Here is an 18,539-nt window from a genome sequence, read left to right as displayed (position 1 = left end):
TTTTCTTTGGACCATAACAAATACATTCAAAATGCATAATAAGATATTAGTTTGCCTATGGGAGTGCACGTTAATAATATATATAAAACGGTGAAAGGTAACTATCACATAGCACCGATTTCTGCCCTCTCTACTATTTTTACAAGTTGTGTGGCTAAAGATTTGATGTTGACCAAATTTATAGACAATATGAAACTAGGAGGCATTTTGGATGCCTTCATATAGATTCAGGATCCAAAAAGATCTTAACTGGTTAAACAAATGGCCAAATGTGACAACTTGTAAATCCAGCTCCAAAACCCAGCTGCCTGAGTTCAAAATGGAGGATGGATGATTTAATAAGTGTTAGAAAGATCTGGAGGATCTTTTCAAGGTAAATTGATGCAAATGAAGCCGCCAAGTTTAGTGTCTAAATAAGGAAAGTGATAATTTGATGCTTTACCTTTCAGTTGTTTGGTCTGGGTTCAATTTTTAAATGAACATGAGCAAGCTTGTTCACTCCGAGGGAACTGAAAAACTCAATATCCTTGCTTTTGAGGAACAAGTGTAAGCTCTCTGAATGTTTACATGAAGAGAAGATTTGAGATAGCCACAGCAATCTAACTATTCAAGAGACGAGAAAGAATTGGATCTTTTTTCATCTCCCTGAAAGGCAAATCAAGAACCAATGGGTTGCAGTTATAGGAAGTTAGATTTTATCAGTGAGAAAGGATTTTCTATCATTTAGGAAAAAATACATTGGGGCGCCTGGTGGTGGCTCAGTGAGTTAAAGCCTCTGCCTTCAGCTCAGACCAAGAACTCAGGGTCCTGGGATCCAGCCCTGCATCAGGCTCTCTGCTCAGCGGAGAACCTGCTTCCCCCTCTTTCTCTGCCTACCTCTCTGCTGACTTGTGATCTCTCTGTCAAATAAATAAAATCTTTTAAAAAATGCATAGAAAAAAATGAAGAATTAAAACAAAAGCTGGACTTCATTTGTCTGGAATGTTGTGAAGGGGAAATCATGTATTAAGGGTCAGACTAGATGACCTCCAAGGTCTTTTCAACTATGAGGTTTTATTCATTTAGACACCAGGCACCGAATATCCTATCCTAGGATATTGTTTTTAAAGTTGCCACTTACCATATATGTAAGGGAGAACACAGAACAAAGAGGGATGAAAAACATATGTTGTGCTCATACACAAAAAAGAAAATGGTGTATTTCTCTATTTTGTGAAAATGATTTCTTTTTCTGATCTTTTAGTATCTACAAGCAGAACTGTTTAATGCTTCCCAATAAATCTAATAAATTGAAGCAGAAGTTCAAAAATTAACAGCCACAATAGTTTATTTACAATTGAACTCTTTATAAGATATTTACAAGACAACCAATTTTACACATCAGAAATGGTATCAAAAGTATGAATTACAACACAGACAACAATATGAAATGGGCATAAAACAAAGCTGAAGTGGACAGACAAGCAATTTCTCTTTTTAATTTATTAACACTAGCTTAAACTTTGTTAAAGAAAGAAACAAAGAACTATGTTTTAGGAGAATTGCAGGGCCTTTGCTGAAGATTGAATTTCACAGTGTTGTATCCCATGTAGGGAAAAAATAAGACTAATTTTCCCCCCACACTCTAACACACTGTAATTTCACTCTTGGAATTTTGCTAATCTACTCTCCAACCTCCTCAACAAACCTCAACATATCCAAATCAAAGGAGAACTGATCTAGAAGAGGGGACAATAAAATGAACGGTCCTAGGTAGAGGGATAACCAAGGAAATAGAATCCACTTAAGTCTGGCCAGATAGCACCTCATGGATTCCTCTTAGTTTAGCTCAAGTTCAGAATCTGGGGAGTCCCCTGGGCAGGGCACAGAGGTTAAATTTGCGAACCCATATCCAAATTAGGAATCCGACAAATGCTGAAAATCAAGAAGAAAGAGAGGAATCAGGAACAATGTAAAGAGACACTGATTGGTCTTTTTTTCTTCTTGGGCACATTATAAAGGAACATAACACAGGTCAGAGTAGGAAAGCCAAACAGCTTGCCATATTAAAATGATGGAGAACAAAGAAAATCTGGCCCAGTTTTTCTAGAAATCTCCTTCCTCCCCTTAAGGTGTGAGATGAGAGCCCCTAGTGGAGTAAGTCCTATTTCTCTCTACACTCTTACTGCAGTGAAGTTCACAGCAGGTTCCCTTGTGGAGAGCCCACTCTCCTAAGCAGATGGAGTTACAAATGAAAACCCATAGCCACACACACACACACACAAAAGGAGAAATAAAAGCAGCAAGATCATCCAAGAATACTACATGTGCTGCCGGAATAATTCCTTTAAAAGTCAAACCCAGGGAGCACAGATCAACATGTCACAAAAATCTTTAGCAGTGGGAGGCCCCTGAGGAACTTTTCTTTTCTTCCCACAATGGTATCCCCATTCTCTCATGCTCCATTGATGGGCCGGCCACACACCCTACATACCTTGGCTTCTCCTCTAAAAGTGCTAATAATCTGGGGACATATTCTCTTCAAGGATAAAAGCCCCTACCTTCTAGGAGATTAGACCCCTACTTGTTTTCACACAATAGTCATGAAGACTAAAGAAAGGCAATTCCTATATATTTAAGACCAGAGGTCTTGGCTCTATTTTCCTTCCAGATAGTTACAGGGATCTTACACTGAGACCAAAGTGGCCTGAAGTGCTGTCCTGAAATTTTTTAACAAAATGGGAAAGGGGGACCAAGATGATATACATACAAATCTATTTTTACAAAGTGAATGGAGAAGCTCATTAGGTACATCTGTTTGTTTCAAGATGTAGACATTTGCCAGCCAAAGGAAGCACATATTTCCACGTTCACCCCCCACCCTCCCTAAATCTCTATCCCACCACCAAGAGCTCAGCTAAAAGAATAAAGCCCAACTAAGGAATACTTGAGAAGTGATGTGACACAAGGACATCTATACAGGTTCTGGCATGCCATCCTCAAATGTCAACTGCTTTTGTTTAGAGTCATAACTTGCCCTGAACTAACCATCCCCATTCTCTTTTCCAAGGATTTTATTTCTTGAGGAATGGGGGAAGAAATTCAGTTGCCCATTAACTAAGAAAATAATCATAGCCCAAATCCCTTCCCACATGGCTTTATCACAGAATAGTTTTAAGAGAATAACTGTCTTTTCGGACATTTATCAGCCAACTTTTCAATCTCTCTTCTACCCTGTGAAGATGACTTGCTTCATCACTTCACTTTTTATTCCTCATCCGGTCCTTAAGCTCATGGTGAGGTTTTGTTTGTTTGTTTTGTTTTAGGGTAAACACCACTATACTCAGACTCTAAGGTAGGGTATACCAGGGCGAGAAGAGTGCCATGCAGGCACAGCTCTAAAGGCAGGGGTTGCTTCATCTTCCACAAGTCTAATGAAGAGAGCCCTTTTACCCCTCTAACGTAGGCAAATGTATAGAAGCAGACCCCTGAGGCTTCCGAATCTGCCATCCTATAGATTTAGCTTGAGAGCTCATTTCCCCAAAAAGGGAAAAGAAATCCCAGTCACCGTCCATAATTCACAATTAGCCCAATGAAAGAGTTTTTGTGAAATCAGAGCGATGAAAACAAAACAAGATCAAGGGAATATGGAAGGGCATTATCAGCAAATGATAACATACATGAGGACATAGGTCACATATACAGGTCTCTGCCATTCTCTGGGAACGGCATGCTACAACTATCTGAAGACAGAAGGTTCTTGCCAGCCCAGCTATTTCCTACACGTCCGGTGAGGTGTTTGCTTCTTCTGGATCTCCAACCTGCATCGGCTACGCTCATCCAACCAGGGAAGCTCAAAATTCCTGGCAAAGAAAGGGTAAGGAAATCAACTTGGAAGACAAGAAGGGATTCTGTGTGGACAAAAGATTAACTCTAAAAAGATACTCTGCCCCTCACCACTCCTAACCTTGACTGTCAAGTTCCAAATTTAGAATGTCTTTCCTGTCTCAAAGCCAGAGAAACAGTGTGCTATTAAAGTGACTAAATAATCTCTAACTCAAAAAGCAATCCTTCTAATTATTTTATCACTGCAAGAGTTAGTTGCCCAGATAGACTCTTCTGTCAAAGAGTCATGGCTATTCCTGAGCCACCTGTTCCACCTAATATCTAGGCTTTTATGAGGTCTAAAAAGGAGGTAAAGTGCAGGCTACCTGAGAAGGGAGGAGGGGGTGGAAACTTTTATACTTACTGTGGAGTTAATTTGGGTAATGGTCGTCCAAATGCTACAACAGGCAAGAAGGGGGTAATCATCAAACTTTCAACTATGGAAGAAAGCCAAATGGGACCTTGTTAGTGACACAGAGGGGAAATGTCTGGCAACTACACCTGCTCCAAAATGCTGTTCATTCATTCAGAGCAAGTTTGTACCATAGAGCCTCGCACCCTTTCCTTCTTTGAAAAACCTACTCTTTTAGATAGACAAAACTTACCGTCATCTGGCTCAGGGAAAAATGAGGTAACCTCAGGCTCAGATTCCTGAATTCCTTTCTTTTTATACATTCTGAGCTGCAGTCGTTGTAAAATTCTTTGTTCCCTGATCCTCTGAATATCCCATCTGGGAAAAACAAACCAGACAAAACAAACAAACAAACCCAGTATTACTGAAAACCTGCTCTATAAAAGCAACTAACACAATCCAGACACTAGGGAGACCTGTGCTGACTCTTCTTTTCTTTCTTTTTTAAAGATTTTATTTATTTATTTGACAGAGAGAGCACAAATAGGCAGAGAGGAAGAGGCAGAAGGAGAAGCAGGCTCCCCACGGAGCAGGGAGCCTGAACCGGGACTTGATTCCAGGACTCTGGGATCAGGACCCAAGCTGAAGGCAGATGCTTAACTGACTGAGCCACCCAGGAGCCCCTGTGCTTACTCTTCTTAATGGGGTAGGGAGAGTGGAGGTAGTAAAGTGAACTGTCTGCCAGGTCAGGAAAGAGCTGTTTAGGTCCAGAAGTCCAAATCATGCATTGATGTTCCACAGAGAGTGGAACTAAGGAAGGGCATACACAAAGAAAAAGAAGCCAAACATCTTTACTTAAGAAGCCAAACATCTTTACAACTACCACTTCAAACGAAGATACTCAACCAATTGCGATGGCAGTAATTTAAGTGTGTTAAGGGCTCCAGGACTTTTCAGAGCATGGATGAGAGAAGTTAGGGTCCAAGGGCTCAGCTGTTCCAGGATGAGTATCTCGTCTCACCTTTTCCTTCTCTTCTCATCCAGCTCCAGTTTTGCATGCCGCTTCGAAAACACACTGTCATCCAGGTTCTGTGTAAAGAACAGCAGCTGATAAACAATTTATCATCATGTGACACATGTGTATACGAACTCATTTCCAGCTTCCAGGAATGTCAAATCTTTTCCCTGCAGGTCCACCTGAGTCTGTAAGTTCTATGGATGTCATGGGAACCTCTTGGTAACGGAATCAACAAAACACATACTCTTCTCCCCACACCCACCCTTGCAGATGGTCCAAACTTAAAAATTATTTCTTTAGCTTTCCAAGGTGAAAATCATGTCAAACTGAAACAACCCCAGAGGCTTGAGGTAGGGAGGCAATCCTTCCTACCTCCATGCCTTGCAAGAGTCTGAGTTTTAAGAGTCAAATGAGTCTGAAAGACATAATTTTGTTGCTGAGATGCACATTCTAACTTTTCTACTTAGCATGAAATTTCATTTTGTTTTGAACAATGCCTAGCTATTTCTTTTTGAATAAATCATTTAGCCACTCTGCAACTCAGTTTTCTACATAAACAAGAGTTGGGCTAGATAATTGCTCAAGTTCCGTTCTGGCTTTAGAGTTATTTAACCCATCCATCCTGTCACTATAACACATTCAAGTTAAACCTCCATTTCTACTCTGTCTCTCACTTCCCTCTGCTGACAGGTCTTGGGTACCTACCTCCAAAAGGTCTGAAGGATTTGGGTCCCTTAGAGGCTCTACTGTGTGGTCCCTCCAAGAAGGAACTGAAAAAAAAAAAAGAAAGAAAAAGAAAGGGAGGAGGGGTGGAACCACCCTTAAATCCAAAGTCACACAACCCTCCTACTATTCACTAGGACAAGAGGCCTCTTCCCAGATAGGACAAAGTTACCAAGTGATAGGAATCCATTCTATGGCCTCACCTGAAGCCACATTCAGTGTCCTCGCTATGGTATAAAAGAACCTAAAATGCCATTGCAGTCTGCCAAACACAGGAGCACAAAAAACCCTAAGCCAATACCTGACAATTCATATAATGGATGCTATTGCAGTTCCTGAAAAACAACTGAAATTTGTAGTCATTTTGAAGTCTATAGTGTAATCAGACACCAAAGAATCTCACTCTCCCACATCCAGCTGATGGGAAACACAGCTCCCAACCATCCACCATCCCACCGACCCCCACCCCAGGCCCAGCCAGCACAATTCCTATTCTACTCACCAGCCAAGACTGAAGTTTCTCCTGCAACACTTGATGGCATCAGACACCCTAAATAATGCAGGAAAGAAGAATCATCTCAGTGTAAAAAGAAAAAAAGCCCACACCCAAAATGGAGGAAAGGATCATCACTGAAGTTCTCACTAGGAAGCCATTTTGGTTTTTTTGAGTTGCTCTTTTGAGAATTTCTCTCTGGGGGAGGGGAAGAGGGAACAACAGACAAAAGAAAAGAAAATAAGCCCACCACTTTTTTTTTTACACTGAGACGACTTCTTTTCTTCATTATTTAGGGTGGTTTCCCTGCAACAGTTGATGGCCAAGGATATCAAACCTTAAACTCAGAACATGGCAGGTGAGTAAAAGTTGACCCTATTTTTCAAATAAAAGATCAGTGTTCTCAAAACTTACATATGTAGTCTTCTTAAACAGCTCCCTCCTCCCTCCAAACAAACTACCTTGCTGGTCCAGCCTGAACAACATGCACAAAGACTTTGGCTTCCTTAGAACAAGCCATTGAGCTTCCTCTTGAGATAGGGGCAGCAAGAATAAGGATTCACACGTTTATTCACAACTCAGGCTCCTCAAAGGGCTGGGATTCCCCCCAATCAGACTCCTTCTGTACTGCTATCCCCACAATCTCAGAGGTGTTTGGATTTTCTGTACTAGGGCAGAGAGGGTTTTCAAAACAGCCAGTCAAACAGAACAGCTCTGGACCAAGCCATTTCCCAATCCCGGATGGGAAGTTGCTTCACAGTTTCTCTTAAGTTGTTACACAGCATTGCCATGGCAGCAAGAAAGTTAACCGTTAAGGATGAACCTGTTCAACTGACTGAACCAACAAAAAACCTGAACCTAGATCAGGATCCTGGTCTAGCTCATGTATTCAAGTGTGAGGCCTAATGAATTTTAGATAGTTAAGAAGAGTAATCTATCTTCCCCCACTTAATTTTGTCATCAGAACAGCCAAACAAAGCCTGGAGAATGCTCTTGTCTTATTGGAATGGATTCCCATCCCCATCCCTGCTAGGGCAAGACACAGTGGTAGAAACCTGGGGCGGTGGCTCTATTCAAGAAGACTTCCCCCACCATCACCCCGGAGCACCCGCAGTGACTGTCACAGACTAACATTACACAATTGAAGGCACATTGCAGTTACTGGTTGATGTAGGAGATAGGGGAGCATTTCTGTGTGGAAGCCATAAAGAAAAAAAAAAAGGGAATGAAGACCAAGGTCCCGTACCCGACACCCTCCCCAAGCAGCTCAGATATCCCAAGATAGTCCTTATTGTTTGAAAAATAGTTTGTAGACCATTTTATTTAAATATATGAACAACCAATGGGCTACTGCAATCCAAGTAAACTCTTCACATTTAGAACCTTTGTGAAGTATAGTAAGATAAAGTAAGACTGTTGGTCTTTGGCAGATTCCTCCTGCCCCCCAGACCGGGACATAGAGATACAGATAAATGTTTATAAAGTTAAAGAGCGGAGGCCCAGGTGAAATTCCCCACCCCAAGCTGGCTCCCCAACCCAAAAATTACCATTGGCCCCTGAGAACACCCAAAGACCACCCTCCCAGGTTTCACACAATATCAATTGCAGGAACAGTCGTGCATGGCAAAGTATAAGTTCTATGCATTTCACAGCACAGAAAACCCTTCTTTCAGAGGGCATGCAAGTTGCCGGAGATTACACCCCCAAGTCTGGTGCTCTTGTGATGAGCAACTTACTGGCAAACACATCTCCCAGTGTTGTAAGCAGGCAAATACATTGAGCACATTTTGCTGTAATTCCATCTATTTGCAATGCCTGCACAGTGTCTGTCTCTGGCTGTTAACTTACTCATTCTTGACAGAACTCTGCTTTATTGATTGCACTTTTTTAAAAATGCCAAAGGCATTTTCACACTTGTTAGCTTGACCGCCACCACTAGGGTATAAGAGCAAGTGTTCTCTATGCCTTACTTGCTACAGTCTCCTCCTTCTTTGGAGAGGATTCCCGTAATGGTAACGGTGATGGGGGAGGCTGGTGCCAACGACACAAATACATTTCTGTGGTGGAAAGGTACGGCAAATCTTCTATCTCACTTGAGAAGACTTTCTCCTTGGGATGGGTGCTGGGTCCCTTCTGGGGAGTGGAGAGTCTTGGCGGGGTGTCCACTGAAGACCGGGGCTTTTCTGGAGTTTCTTGGCTCCTCAATTCACGTTTACAAACAGTTTCAGATAAGGAACCACAGGGTTCCTCTTTAATGGGAGAGTGCTTAGGAGTTTTTGTTTTGACTTTTGAAAATTCAGGAGCCAGCTTTTTAACAGGAATCTTTCTTTCTGTACTTCCAAATGGGGATTTCCTATTAGATAGGGAAGAAAACATTATAAAATGTATTGACTCTTGATAAAATCTTATTTGATTACATTTGGGGGCAAGAGAACAAACAAGTTCAGGTATCTAAATATCTAAACATCTGGTTCAGTTGGCAGTCACAAGCAGGAACAGCCTCATGCTTACCAGTATATGTAACAGGCCCTCAGTTAAAGTGTTTGTTGAACAAGTGAGTTTCCATGCTTAAGAACCTCTAATAGTATCTTATTGCCTACTAAATCTAAGAAGGTTCTTATTTTATTCAAGACCCTTTAGCTAACATTAGGTGCCACTACTCTGTGGCCTATTTCATTCCTATCAACCAGAGACCAGTCTCTTATTTTTCCCCCAAATTCTATACCATGTTAGTTATAATCTCTATTTGTTTTTTCTTGCTATCTTTTGGCTTTTTCCCACCAATCTCCTTCCCTCCACCACTATTCCTAGAATGCCACCTCCTTTTCTTTTTACCAACCTAAATTCTATACTTCTTTTTCAAGATCCATCTCCTCCTTAAAGTTTCACTATTCTACCTCAGAATGAATAATCTTTAATGTCTCTGAATCTTACAAAACTCAGTTTATATCACCGTTGTCTACTTTCCTATTTTATTGCAACTGAATTCCGAGTTTACACCACCTTCACAACTAGTCTGACTTATGTCTTTGGGTCCAAGGACAGTCAGATCTTACTTCTTTATCCACTACTACCTAACATGATGAAGGAATTTAACACTTCCTAATTTGAAGTGAACTGCTATAGTTTTAAGAAACTCAGCCATCACATTTGTTGCCCATTCTCTTTATGATGTACTCTACATTCTGTAATTACTACTGTGACCGAAATGTTCCTAACAGATTTTTATAGCCTACAAGAATGTTTCAAGATAGTTTCTCAGAAATGGAAGACCTCATAATTCAGGATACGGTGGTATTAAAACTAATTCATAAATCCTAATCCCCTTCTCTCAGTTACTGGAAACACATGTCCTCATCATGTCCAGACAGTGTAACAAAGTGATCAGCACACCTTTTGTGTCCCTTTCCACTCCGCCCACAAGAGAAAGGCTTGGGAGGCAGAGTCTGGGATGTCTCGGAAAGCTCCGGCTGGCACTCCAGTTTAATTTTCTCGGATAGCTCCGTTTCCTCTCTCTCTTCAGTTTCATAGCCCTGAAACAGCTTGTGCCTTTCTTTCTCGTTATCCTTCTTTACCAGCTGCATCCGCCTTTCCATACGTTCAATCCGAGCAAGGAGCTAAAAGAAAGAGTGCCAAAATGCAGACTTAAAACACAAAAAAATTATACCCAGGTACTTAGCCCCATTTAGGCATCAGTATGGTCTTCGGCCTCTTTCCCTAGAGCATAGTAATTCAACTTATTTTTAACAGGCATTAATCTCAATAATTTTTCCTTAAACACGATACAGAAGAAGAGGTACTCTGCTTAATTTTAGGGCTAACCTAACTGAGGAGGGGCATGGGGGAATTTGTAGTTCATTCTTTTGAAAGAAGATCCTCTTCTCTGGGAGGGGCCACAACATGCCTTTCAAATGGCATGGTCTCTCTACTGCTAATCATGTGGCTCCAAGTCAGTTTGGGAGTTTTCCAGAATTAACCTTATGTTCTTTTAGGAGGCCCTAGGTTTCTCCAAATCCTATCCTTTCTACTTTCACTCCAAAATCCTATACACAAGGGCAAAGTCCAAACAGTATATTGAGAAGGAATGAAAAGCTCACAGTCACAGTGCCATGAGGGATTGCAGTGTTATTTGAAAGGGGTGTACAGGGCATTTAAACAATGAACACTCAATCTGGAAGAATTATAACCAGTTCCCATAGTCCCACTGATCATGAAATATGTGTATTTCTTTGCATTTGAGAAAAAAATCTACCTATTTATCTAAATATTAATTAAGCCAAATCTTTTAACTTTAATTAAAGGAGAACTACATAATCAAACTGAAAATGGACATCTTTAGCATTGAAAACTTCACATTTAGAACGTTCTGAGAAAAGGTGCCAACTATGCTATTTAAAACACTACCGTGAGAACTTTATTTGGGTAGACAGCAATATTAATGTTCTCTTCATTATATCTACTTAGCTGCAGTGATTTCAGTAGAGGCCAAACAACAACTGGAATAAGAGAAACAAGCTTAAGCAATGCTAAGACTGCAATACACAACAGAAACAGTGAATGCCAAGTTCAGACTGATACTCTATCCTTAACTCACCCCACTTTTCCTGCCTGGGGAAGTCTGCAAAGGGGTCACTACCTCAGGAACTCAGCAGAAACCTCCACAATTAGCAGAGAGCCCCCCCTGTCAGCCATACTGTCATTTCGTTTCATCTTCTGTTTTCATTCACAGCCTTAACATTACTTAACCATGGTCTGTGGGTGACATTTCCTTGATTTCTTCCCCTTCACTGGTCCTTCTCTCCCCCCTTCCCATGTAAGGATATGATGTGTTGTAATTACAGTACCATCACACCCCTAGACTGCAGTACAGTAGCTGAGCAGTGCCACCTCCATGTTGAGTAACTTCCACAAATCAAGACCATGAGATATTTTGATGAGACCTGCCCCAGCTCCCATTCCACCTTGCAGAATGCATTCTCCAATAAAAGAGCCCGATGCCTGATGCGATTCATTTGTAAAGCAAAGAAAATAAATAGCCCTCTGCTCCCCTGCTTAGCCCTTGTGCGCACGCACACAACGCCAAAAAGAGAGAGAGAAAAGGGGAGAGGAAGGGAGAGAGAGAGAGAGAGAGACTGCTGCAGCCTGAACACAACAATTGTAGAAACCATGTTTATTTTTAGGCAGCTGTGAGGTATGCTAGCACAGTAATACCCACCGCCACCCCCCCCCAACATAGACACAGCTTTCCTGGTACCTGAAAGGTTATGTTTTAACGCATAAGGTGCTCTTGACTACTGCTGCAGTGAAAACAAGCCTATATAGCCATGCTCCTCAGAACTACAAAGAAATAATAAATTACTGCCCTACTATCTTAAGATTCTAAAACAGGGATTTTGGAGGGAGGGGGTCTACTTAGCACATTTAATAAACTCACTTTCTCCTGATGCCTTAAAATCTACCAGCCCTTCAACACCATGCTTATACAAGGGAGCTAGCTAGTCAGTGGGTCATGTTTTATAACTCAGATTCTTATTCAAAACTGTCTGAAATCAAAGGCGGTGGTTCTCTTCATACCATTTAAGAAAACTAAAACAGAATTCCACTGTGGATCACCTCTACCTCTCTGGCAGTTAAAAGGCCTACTGCCCTCCTATCTAAAGATGCTACAGCAGTGCAACAGCTGCTCTGTCCCTCTCTAAAAATGCATTTCTAACGCAAAAGCTCTTTCATTTAACCCCTTCCATAAAGCCACCACATATGCATCCCACCTTTACATATTTAACCCTTCACAAATCAGGTCTTTTCCCACTCTCCACGTCTTTCCCACAGTCTGGGACTGTCATTTTAAATTAACCCTTTGGCACCTGAAACCTCCCCTCCCCCTCCCATTGGGAGGTTGCCCTTTAACCCTTCCCTCCAATCAGACGTGTCTGTGAGCCTGGTTCCCAAGGACCCGACACTTAAGATACTCCTTTGCTGGTGGCCAACCCCCTTACCCCTAACCAAGGGATACCTTAACCTCCTACAGCCCCTTCCCCCGAGCATGCGCACAACTCGCTCGTCGTCCCGAACGTAAATTAACCCCTCCCGTACCGTGTCTCTCTCTGACTTCAGCTCCTCGATCTCCTTTTCCTTGGCCTGCAGCTGCTGCTGCTGCTGTTCGATGAGGTCCAATTGCAGCAGAAGAATCTGTTTGAGGCAGGCGGCCTGACTGGAGGCTCCCGAGCCGCCGCCACCCCCGAGAGGGCTCTTCCTCATACTCTTCCATCTGCCCTCGCTGGCCGCCAGGGTCCCGGCGGTGGCGGTGGGCGCGAGGGGTGGCGGCCCCGGCAGAGGTAGTGGTGGGGGTCCCGCCGGGTCCGAGGCGGTGGCAGCTGGGGGAGCCGCCCCACCCTTGTCCCCAGCCCAGGGCGTAGGCTCTTTGGCCGCCGCCACGAGAGAGCCCGTCTGAATGGGCAGCACCGCCTGATACTTAGGTCGGGGACTGCAGCCGGCTCCCGCGGCCGCTGGCTCCCCCCCAATGCCGGCTTGTTTGGTGGCCGGGGGCGGACAGGGCAAGGGCACCGAGCCGCCCCAGCTCTCTTCCTGCTGCCCGGGGGCCGCCCCGGCCGGGAGTAACAAGCTCCGGCCCTTGCCGCCGCAGCCGGCCGGGGAGGGCGCGGGGCTCCCGCCCTGGGAAGAGGCCAGCGGGGGCCCCGGCTCCTTGAGCTTACGGTGCCGGGGGAGGAAGTGGGCTTCGGCCGCCCCGGGCTCGTCCTCGGGCCCGCCCAGCGCCGCAGCCCGCTCGTAGTCCAGTCGCTGCTCAGGGTTGCCGCCGGCAGGGGCCGCGGCCGCCTTGAACACTGCGGATCTCATGGTCATAGTGGTCCGGAGCAGCGCCGGGGACCGAGACGGAGGAGGGGGTGGGGAAGGGGCGAGGTGTGGGGGGTCGAGGACGGAGGAGGGGGAGGGGAGTTTGGCGGGCTCGCCTCAGCAGCGCGGCAGCAGGCCTTGGCTAGCGCGGCTCCTCCGGGGCCCGGGCGCCATCCCGCCGGCGTGCGGAGAAGTGGAGGCCGCGGCTGAGGCCCGCCGCCGGCCCATGGGGGCCTCGCCGCCGCCTCTGCTGCCGCCGCCGCCGCCTTCGCCTCAGAGGCAGGAGCTCGCACCCAGCCGCCCCCGAGCTCATCCCCGGAGCTCGCTTCGGCCCCCCCTGGCCCGGCCGGGCCCGCCTCGTCTCCCCACCCCACACCCCCCCTTCCCCGCCCCGGCCCCCCGCCCCGGAGCTCGCCTCAGCCGCCCCGAGCCTCCATTTTCCCCCCGCTCCTCCTCAGGAGGGGTGGGAGGGATGGGTCCGCCCAAAGCCCTCCTACTCCGGGAGGGGGTCTGTCGCCTCCCCTGGGGGTCTCCGCGGCTCGGGGTACCCCTCCCCCACAGTCACCCCCAGCGCCTCAGCGTTTCCCTTTAAAAAAACGGAGCCGCTCGCAGCCGCCACCGCCGCAGCCGCCGCTGACCGGAGGGCGCATGCGCCGGGCGGGGAGCGGGCGGGAGCGAACCGGGAGCGGAGAGGAGGGAGGCGGGCCGCGCTATTGTGAAAGGGGCCGCCGGCGCCTCGAGGGGGGCGGGAGGGGGCCGCGGGGGCCCTGGAGGCTGGGGGCCGGCGAGGGGAGGCCAGGGATGAGGGGCGAGGACCGAGAAGCCCGCGGAGGAGCGCGGCGAAGGTGGGCTGCCGAGGGAGGGGCGAGCCGGGGGAGGGTCAGGAGGAGGGAAGAAAGGGCGAGGGCGGCGACGGGCAGATGGAGAATGCGGAGGCTCGTCGGGAAAAAGGAGAGCGAGAGAATGGAGCGTAGAAGAGGGCAGGGGGCTTCAGGAGGCAGACGCGCCCTTCGGGGCATTGGACCGAGCGAGCGCTCCACGTACCCGGCCTCCGCTGGCCGGTCCCTTCCCCCGGCACCTTGGCAGCCCGCCCGGCCCTCGCCGGAGGGGCCCCTCGGCCCCCGCAGCCCCGCAAGCCTCCTGGACCAGAGTCAGGATTCGGGCTCCTGTCTGAGCCTGTGGGTGTTTCCTGGGGGTAGAATTCTAACCCCTCCACCCCCTCCACTCCCCACCAGCCCCACTCTGGTCTGGGAGAGAATGAATTTCTTTGTCTCTGAGGGATCCAGACCAGAAACGGAGGGACCTCTGGTTCCCAGAGGGAGGAAAATCCATGATGTCTGCTGCCTAGGGAGTTCTTGCCACAACCTCCCTGGAATGAAGTATTGCCAACTACCAACAGTTATTTCCCAACGGCCATCTCCCCAGCCTTCTTAAGTCACTTCTAGCATCTGCTGGAGGTTCATGAAGGGTCAAAGCCAAACGAAAATATCAGAAGGGATATTTATCACTTTTTTATTAATAATCTACACCCACCGTGGGGCTCGAACTCAGGACCCCGAGATCAAGAGGCACCTGCGCCTCCGCTGTATTCAACCAGGCTCCCCAGGGATTTTAATTTTTACTGGGAATAGGAATACTTTAGGGTATTCTCTTACGCGGAGCACTTCTTTCAATCTCTCAGTGTTCATTGTATGTGTGTGTGTGTGTCTCAATTTCCATGCAACTTCAGCCAACAAGTCCTCAATTCCTCCTGGAAAAACTTTTTTTTTTTTTTAAGATTTTATTATTTATTTATTTATTTGACAGAGAGAAATAGATCACAAGTAGGCAGAGAGGCAGGCAGAGAGGAGGGGGGGAAGCAGGCTCCTGATGCAGGGCTCAATCCCAGGACCCTGGGATTATGATCTGAGCTGAAGGCAGCGGCTTAACCCACTGAGCCACCCAGGCGCCCGGAAAAACTTTTTTTTAAGAATTTCAATTGATTGTTTTTCTTTTCTGTTGAGGTGTATTTTTTTTTCCAGTCTATATGAAAATGGAGATGACTAACATTCTTTGGCCTAATACAAAAACCTCTAATTAAAACTGTCTTGGCCTTGTGGGCCCGAAGCATGAAGCACTGGAAATTTTAAACAAGTGGGTGTGAATGTGTTAAGAAGCCAAGAGGACCCCGGCCCTCTTCCACCAGACTGTATGGCCTAAGATCTGCAAGGAAAGTATTAGGGTTAGTGATACCAATAAAGGGGGTGCTGGGGATGGTGGGAGGCCATAGAATATGGTGGTCTCTTTCAGTGTTTAGACTTTCAGTACCATCTTTAACTGATGTCAGACTCCCAAATTTAGGGGCAACTGGGTGGCTCAGTGGGATAAAGCCTCTGCCTTCCGCTCAGGTTATGATCCTGGGGTCCTGGGATGGAGCAGCCCCACATCTGCTCTCTGCTTGGCAGGGAGCCTGCTTCCCTTCCTCTCTTTCTGCCTGCCTCTCTGCCTACTTGTGATCCTTGTCTGTCAAATAAATAAATAAATAATGAAATCTTTAAAAAAAAAAAAAAAAAAAGAAACAACTCCCGTGGGACGCCTGGGTGGCTCAGTTGGTTAAGCAGCTGCCTTCGGCTCAGGTCATGATCACAGCGTCCTGGGATCAAGTCCCACATCGGGCTCCTTGCTCAGCAGGGAGCCTGCTTCTCCCTCTGCCTCTGCCTGCCATTCTGTCTGCCTGTGCTCGCTCTCTCCCCCCCCTCTCTGATAAATAAATAAAATCTTAAAAAAAAAAAAACTCCCAAATTGTTATCTTCTTCCTGGATTCATCCCCTAATTCCAAAATTGTATATCCACTTGTCTAGGAGACATATCCACTTGGATGTCTAATTGGCATTTCAAACTTAAACCTAAATTGTGCTCCTGAACTTCCCTCACCCGAATTGTGCTTCCATAGCCTTCCTCTCCTCTCTCACCCGATATCCAGTCAATTTCCAATCTCATTGCCTTTGGAAGTATATATCCAGAATCACACACCTTCACACACCTCCACAACTTCCACCTTGCTCGAAGGTATAATCCTATTGCACTTTTTTATTGCTGTAACCTCGTAATTAATCTCTCAGTTTCAACCTTTGCCTTCCCCCACTTATGTCTATTCACAACATAGCAGCCATAGTGATTCCGATAAGATGTTAAGTGAGATCATGTTCTTTCTCTGCTCAAAACCTTCTCATGCCTTTCCATCTTACCTGGAGGAGAAACAAAATCATAATTATGGCCTATACGATCTGGCCCCCCACCACCTCATACTGCTCTCTGACTTGGACTGCTACTCTTCTCCCTTATTCAATGCCCTCCTGTCACACTTGCCTCTTTGCTGTCCTTCAAACACACCTGGTATGTGTCTGCTCAGGTCCTTTCACTTGCTGTTCCCTCCGCTGGGATCACTCGTCTTTGCAATATCCACATGCCCTCTTCTCTAGTGATATTCCTGAATATAATCCTTTTTAAAATATATATATATATATATATATATATTTTTAAAGATTTTATTTATCCATTTGACAGAGACAGATCACAATTAGGCAGAGAGGCAGGCAGAGAGAGAGAGAGGAGGAAGCAGGCTCCCTGCTGAGCAGAGAGCCCGACGCGGGACTCGATCCCAGGACCCTGAGATCATGACCTGAGCCGAAGGCAGCAGCTTAACCCACTGAGCCACCCAGGCGCCCAAAAAATATTTTTATTTATTTACAAGATTAAGACAGAGAGAGCAACAGCAAGCACAAGCCAAGAGGAGAGGAAGAAGCAGACTCCCTGCCGAGCCGAGAGCCCAATGTGGGACTCCATCCCAGGACCCTGGGTTCATGACCTGAGCAGAAAGCAGACACTTAACCAGTTGAGCCACGTGGGCACCCCTGAATGTCCTCTTTTCATCAGACCTTCTCTGGTCACCTTATGTAAACTCACCCTCCTCCAAACTCCCTCTTCCCCCTTTCTGCTTTATTTTTCTTCTTAGTACTTATTACCTTCTAACATAATTTACCTTGTTTATTGTCTTCTTTCACTAGAATATAAGCTTCATGTTTTGTTCACTGCTATACCTTCAGCACCCAGAATCTTAGTCTGCACAAAGTCGGCACTTAATAAATATTCATTGAATGAATAAATGAGCTGTGTAGATGTATTAAAAGAAAGCATCGTCTCTTGACCTTTAGCTTGGTTAATGAGTGATAGTTATATTGATATTAATATAGTGTAAAAGATAGTGAAACCTGGTAAGAATAAAGTTGTCTTGGAGTACAGAGATAGAACATACTATCTTCTGGAAGGAATTGAGGAAGTGGCAACTGAGCTGTGTCTTGAAGGTTGAGACCATAGGAAAACATTGCAGACAGAAATGAGAACATTACAAAGGCAAGGGATAAAGGATAGGTTGGAGTAAGTGAGAGAAACTGACTGAAGTTTAGCTGAATAGTGCAGAGTATAGGGAATAAAGCAGGTAAGATGGGTTGAGAACAGATTATGAAGGTCCAGCTAAGGAATATTTAGTTTATTAGCCAAGGTGAAATATCAAAGGATTTCCAGCAAAAGAATAGAATGACCAGGGCGCCTGGGTGGCTCAGTTGGTTGAGCAACTGCCTTCGGCTCAGGTCACGGTCCTCGAGTCCCGCATCAGGCTCCCAGCTCCATGGGGAGTCTGCTTCTCCCTCTGACCTTCTCACCTCTCATGTTCTCTCTCACTGTCTCTCGCTCAAATAAATAAATAAAATCTTTAAAAAAAAAAGTATAGAATGACCAGATTTGCTTTTGTTTTTCCATATTTGTTTTTGAAAGCTAATTGAAATATTTGTAATCTTCACCTAATGAATCAGAAACACTGGAGTGGGACTTTGCAGTCCATGATTTTTTTTTTTTTAAGAGTTTATTTATGGGGTTCCTGGGTGGGTCAGTCGCTGGGCGTCTGTCTTTGGTTCAGGTCATGATCCCGGGGTCCTGGGATCAAGCCCTGCATCGGGCTCCCAGCTCAGCAGGAAGGCTGCTTCTCCCTCTCCCACCCCCTGCTGCTTGTGTTCCCTCTTTCACTGTCTCTGTCAAATAAATAAATAAAACCTTTTAAAAAAAGGTTTATTTATTCATGAGAGAGAGAGAACAAGCAGGGGGAGAATGGAGAGAGGCAGAGGGAGAGGGAGAAGCAGGCTCCCCGCTGAGCAGGGATTCCCAGTGCGAGGCTCCATCCCAGGACCCTAGGATCACAAGCT

At 45.7% G+C, this 18,539-nt stretch overlaps 1 protein-coding gene across 2 annotated transcripts; it reads right to left on the bottom strand.

Moving 5' to 3' along the window:
* Positions 1 to 1,309: 1,309 nt before the first annotated feature.
* MSL1 (MSL complex subunit 1) lies at positions 1,310 to 14,473 on the bottom strand. 2 transcript variants are annotated; one of them, XM_032319804.1, is made up of 9 exons: positions 12,544 to 14,473; positions 9,844 to 10,067; positions 8,421 to 8,803; positions 6,460 to 6,507; positions 5,940 to 6,004; positions 5,238 to 5,305; positions 4,470 to 4,594; positions 4,229 to 4,301; positions 1,310 to 3,842 (listed from the first exon to the last, which is right to left on the bottom strand). In XM_032319804.1, the coding sequence occupies exons 1-9, from the start codon at positions 13,309 to 13,311 to the stop codon at positions 3,752 to 3,754; spliced, it is 1,845 nt and encodes a 614-aa protein (XP_032175695.1). In that variant the 5' UTR covers positions 13,312 to 14,473; the 3' UTR covers positions 1,310 to 3,751. The 2 variants fall into 2 exon arrangements, with proteins under 2 accessions (XP_032175695.1, XP_032175696.1); XM_032319805.1 differs by lacking the exon at positions 6,460 to 6,507 and having other exon boundaries at positions 12,544 to 14,472.
* Positions 14,474 to 18,539: the final 4,066 nt, after the last annotated feature.

The sequence above is a fragment of the Mustela erminea genome, chromosome 18 (assembly GCF_009829155.1).
Source record: "Mustela erminea isolate mMusErm1 chromosome 18, mMusErm1.Pri, whole genome shotgun sequence".
Lineage (NCBI taxonomy): Eukaryota > Metazoa > Chordata > Mammalia > Carnivora > Mustelidae > Mustela > Mustela erminea.
The sequence above is the reverse complement of the archived record's forward strand: the minus strand, read 5'-3'. Positions and strand labels throughout refer to the sequence as shown.

Bases quoted from the DNA above. Each gene is read 5' to 3' on its own strand.
- MSL1 (XM_032319804.1), bottom strand. From the start codon at position 13,311: ATGACCATGAGATCCGCAGTGTTCAAGGCGGCCGCGGCCCCTGCCGGC. The intron at 4,595-5,237 runs GTGAGACGAGAT...TGTTTTTCCCAG, and splicing joins GATGAGAAGAGAAGGAAAAG to ATGGGATATTCAGAGGATCA. The intron at 4,302-4,469 runs GTAAGTTTTGTC...TTTCTTCCATAG, and splicing joins TTTCCCTGAGCCAGATGACG to TTGAAAGTTTGATGATTACC.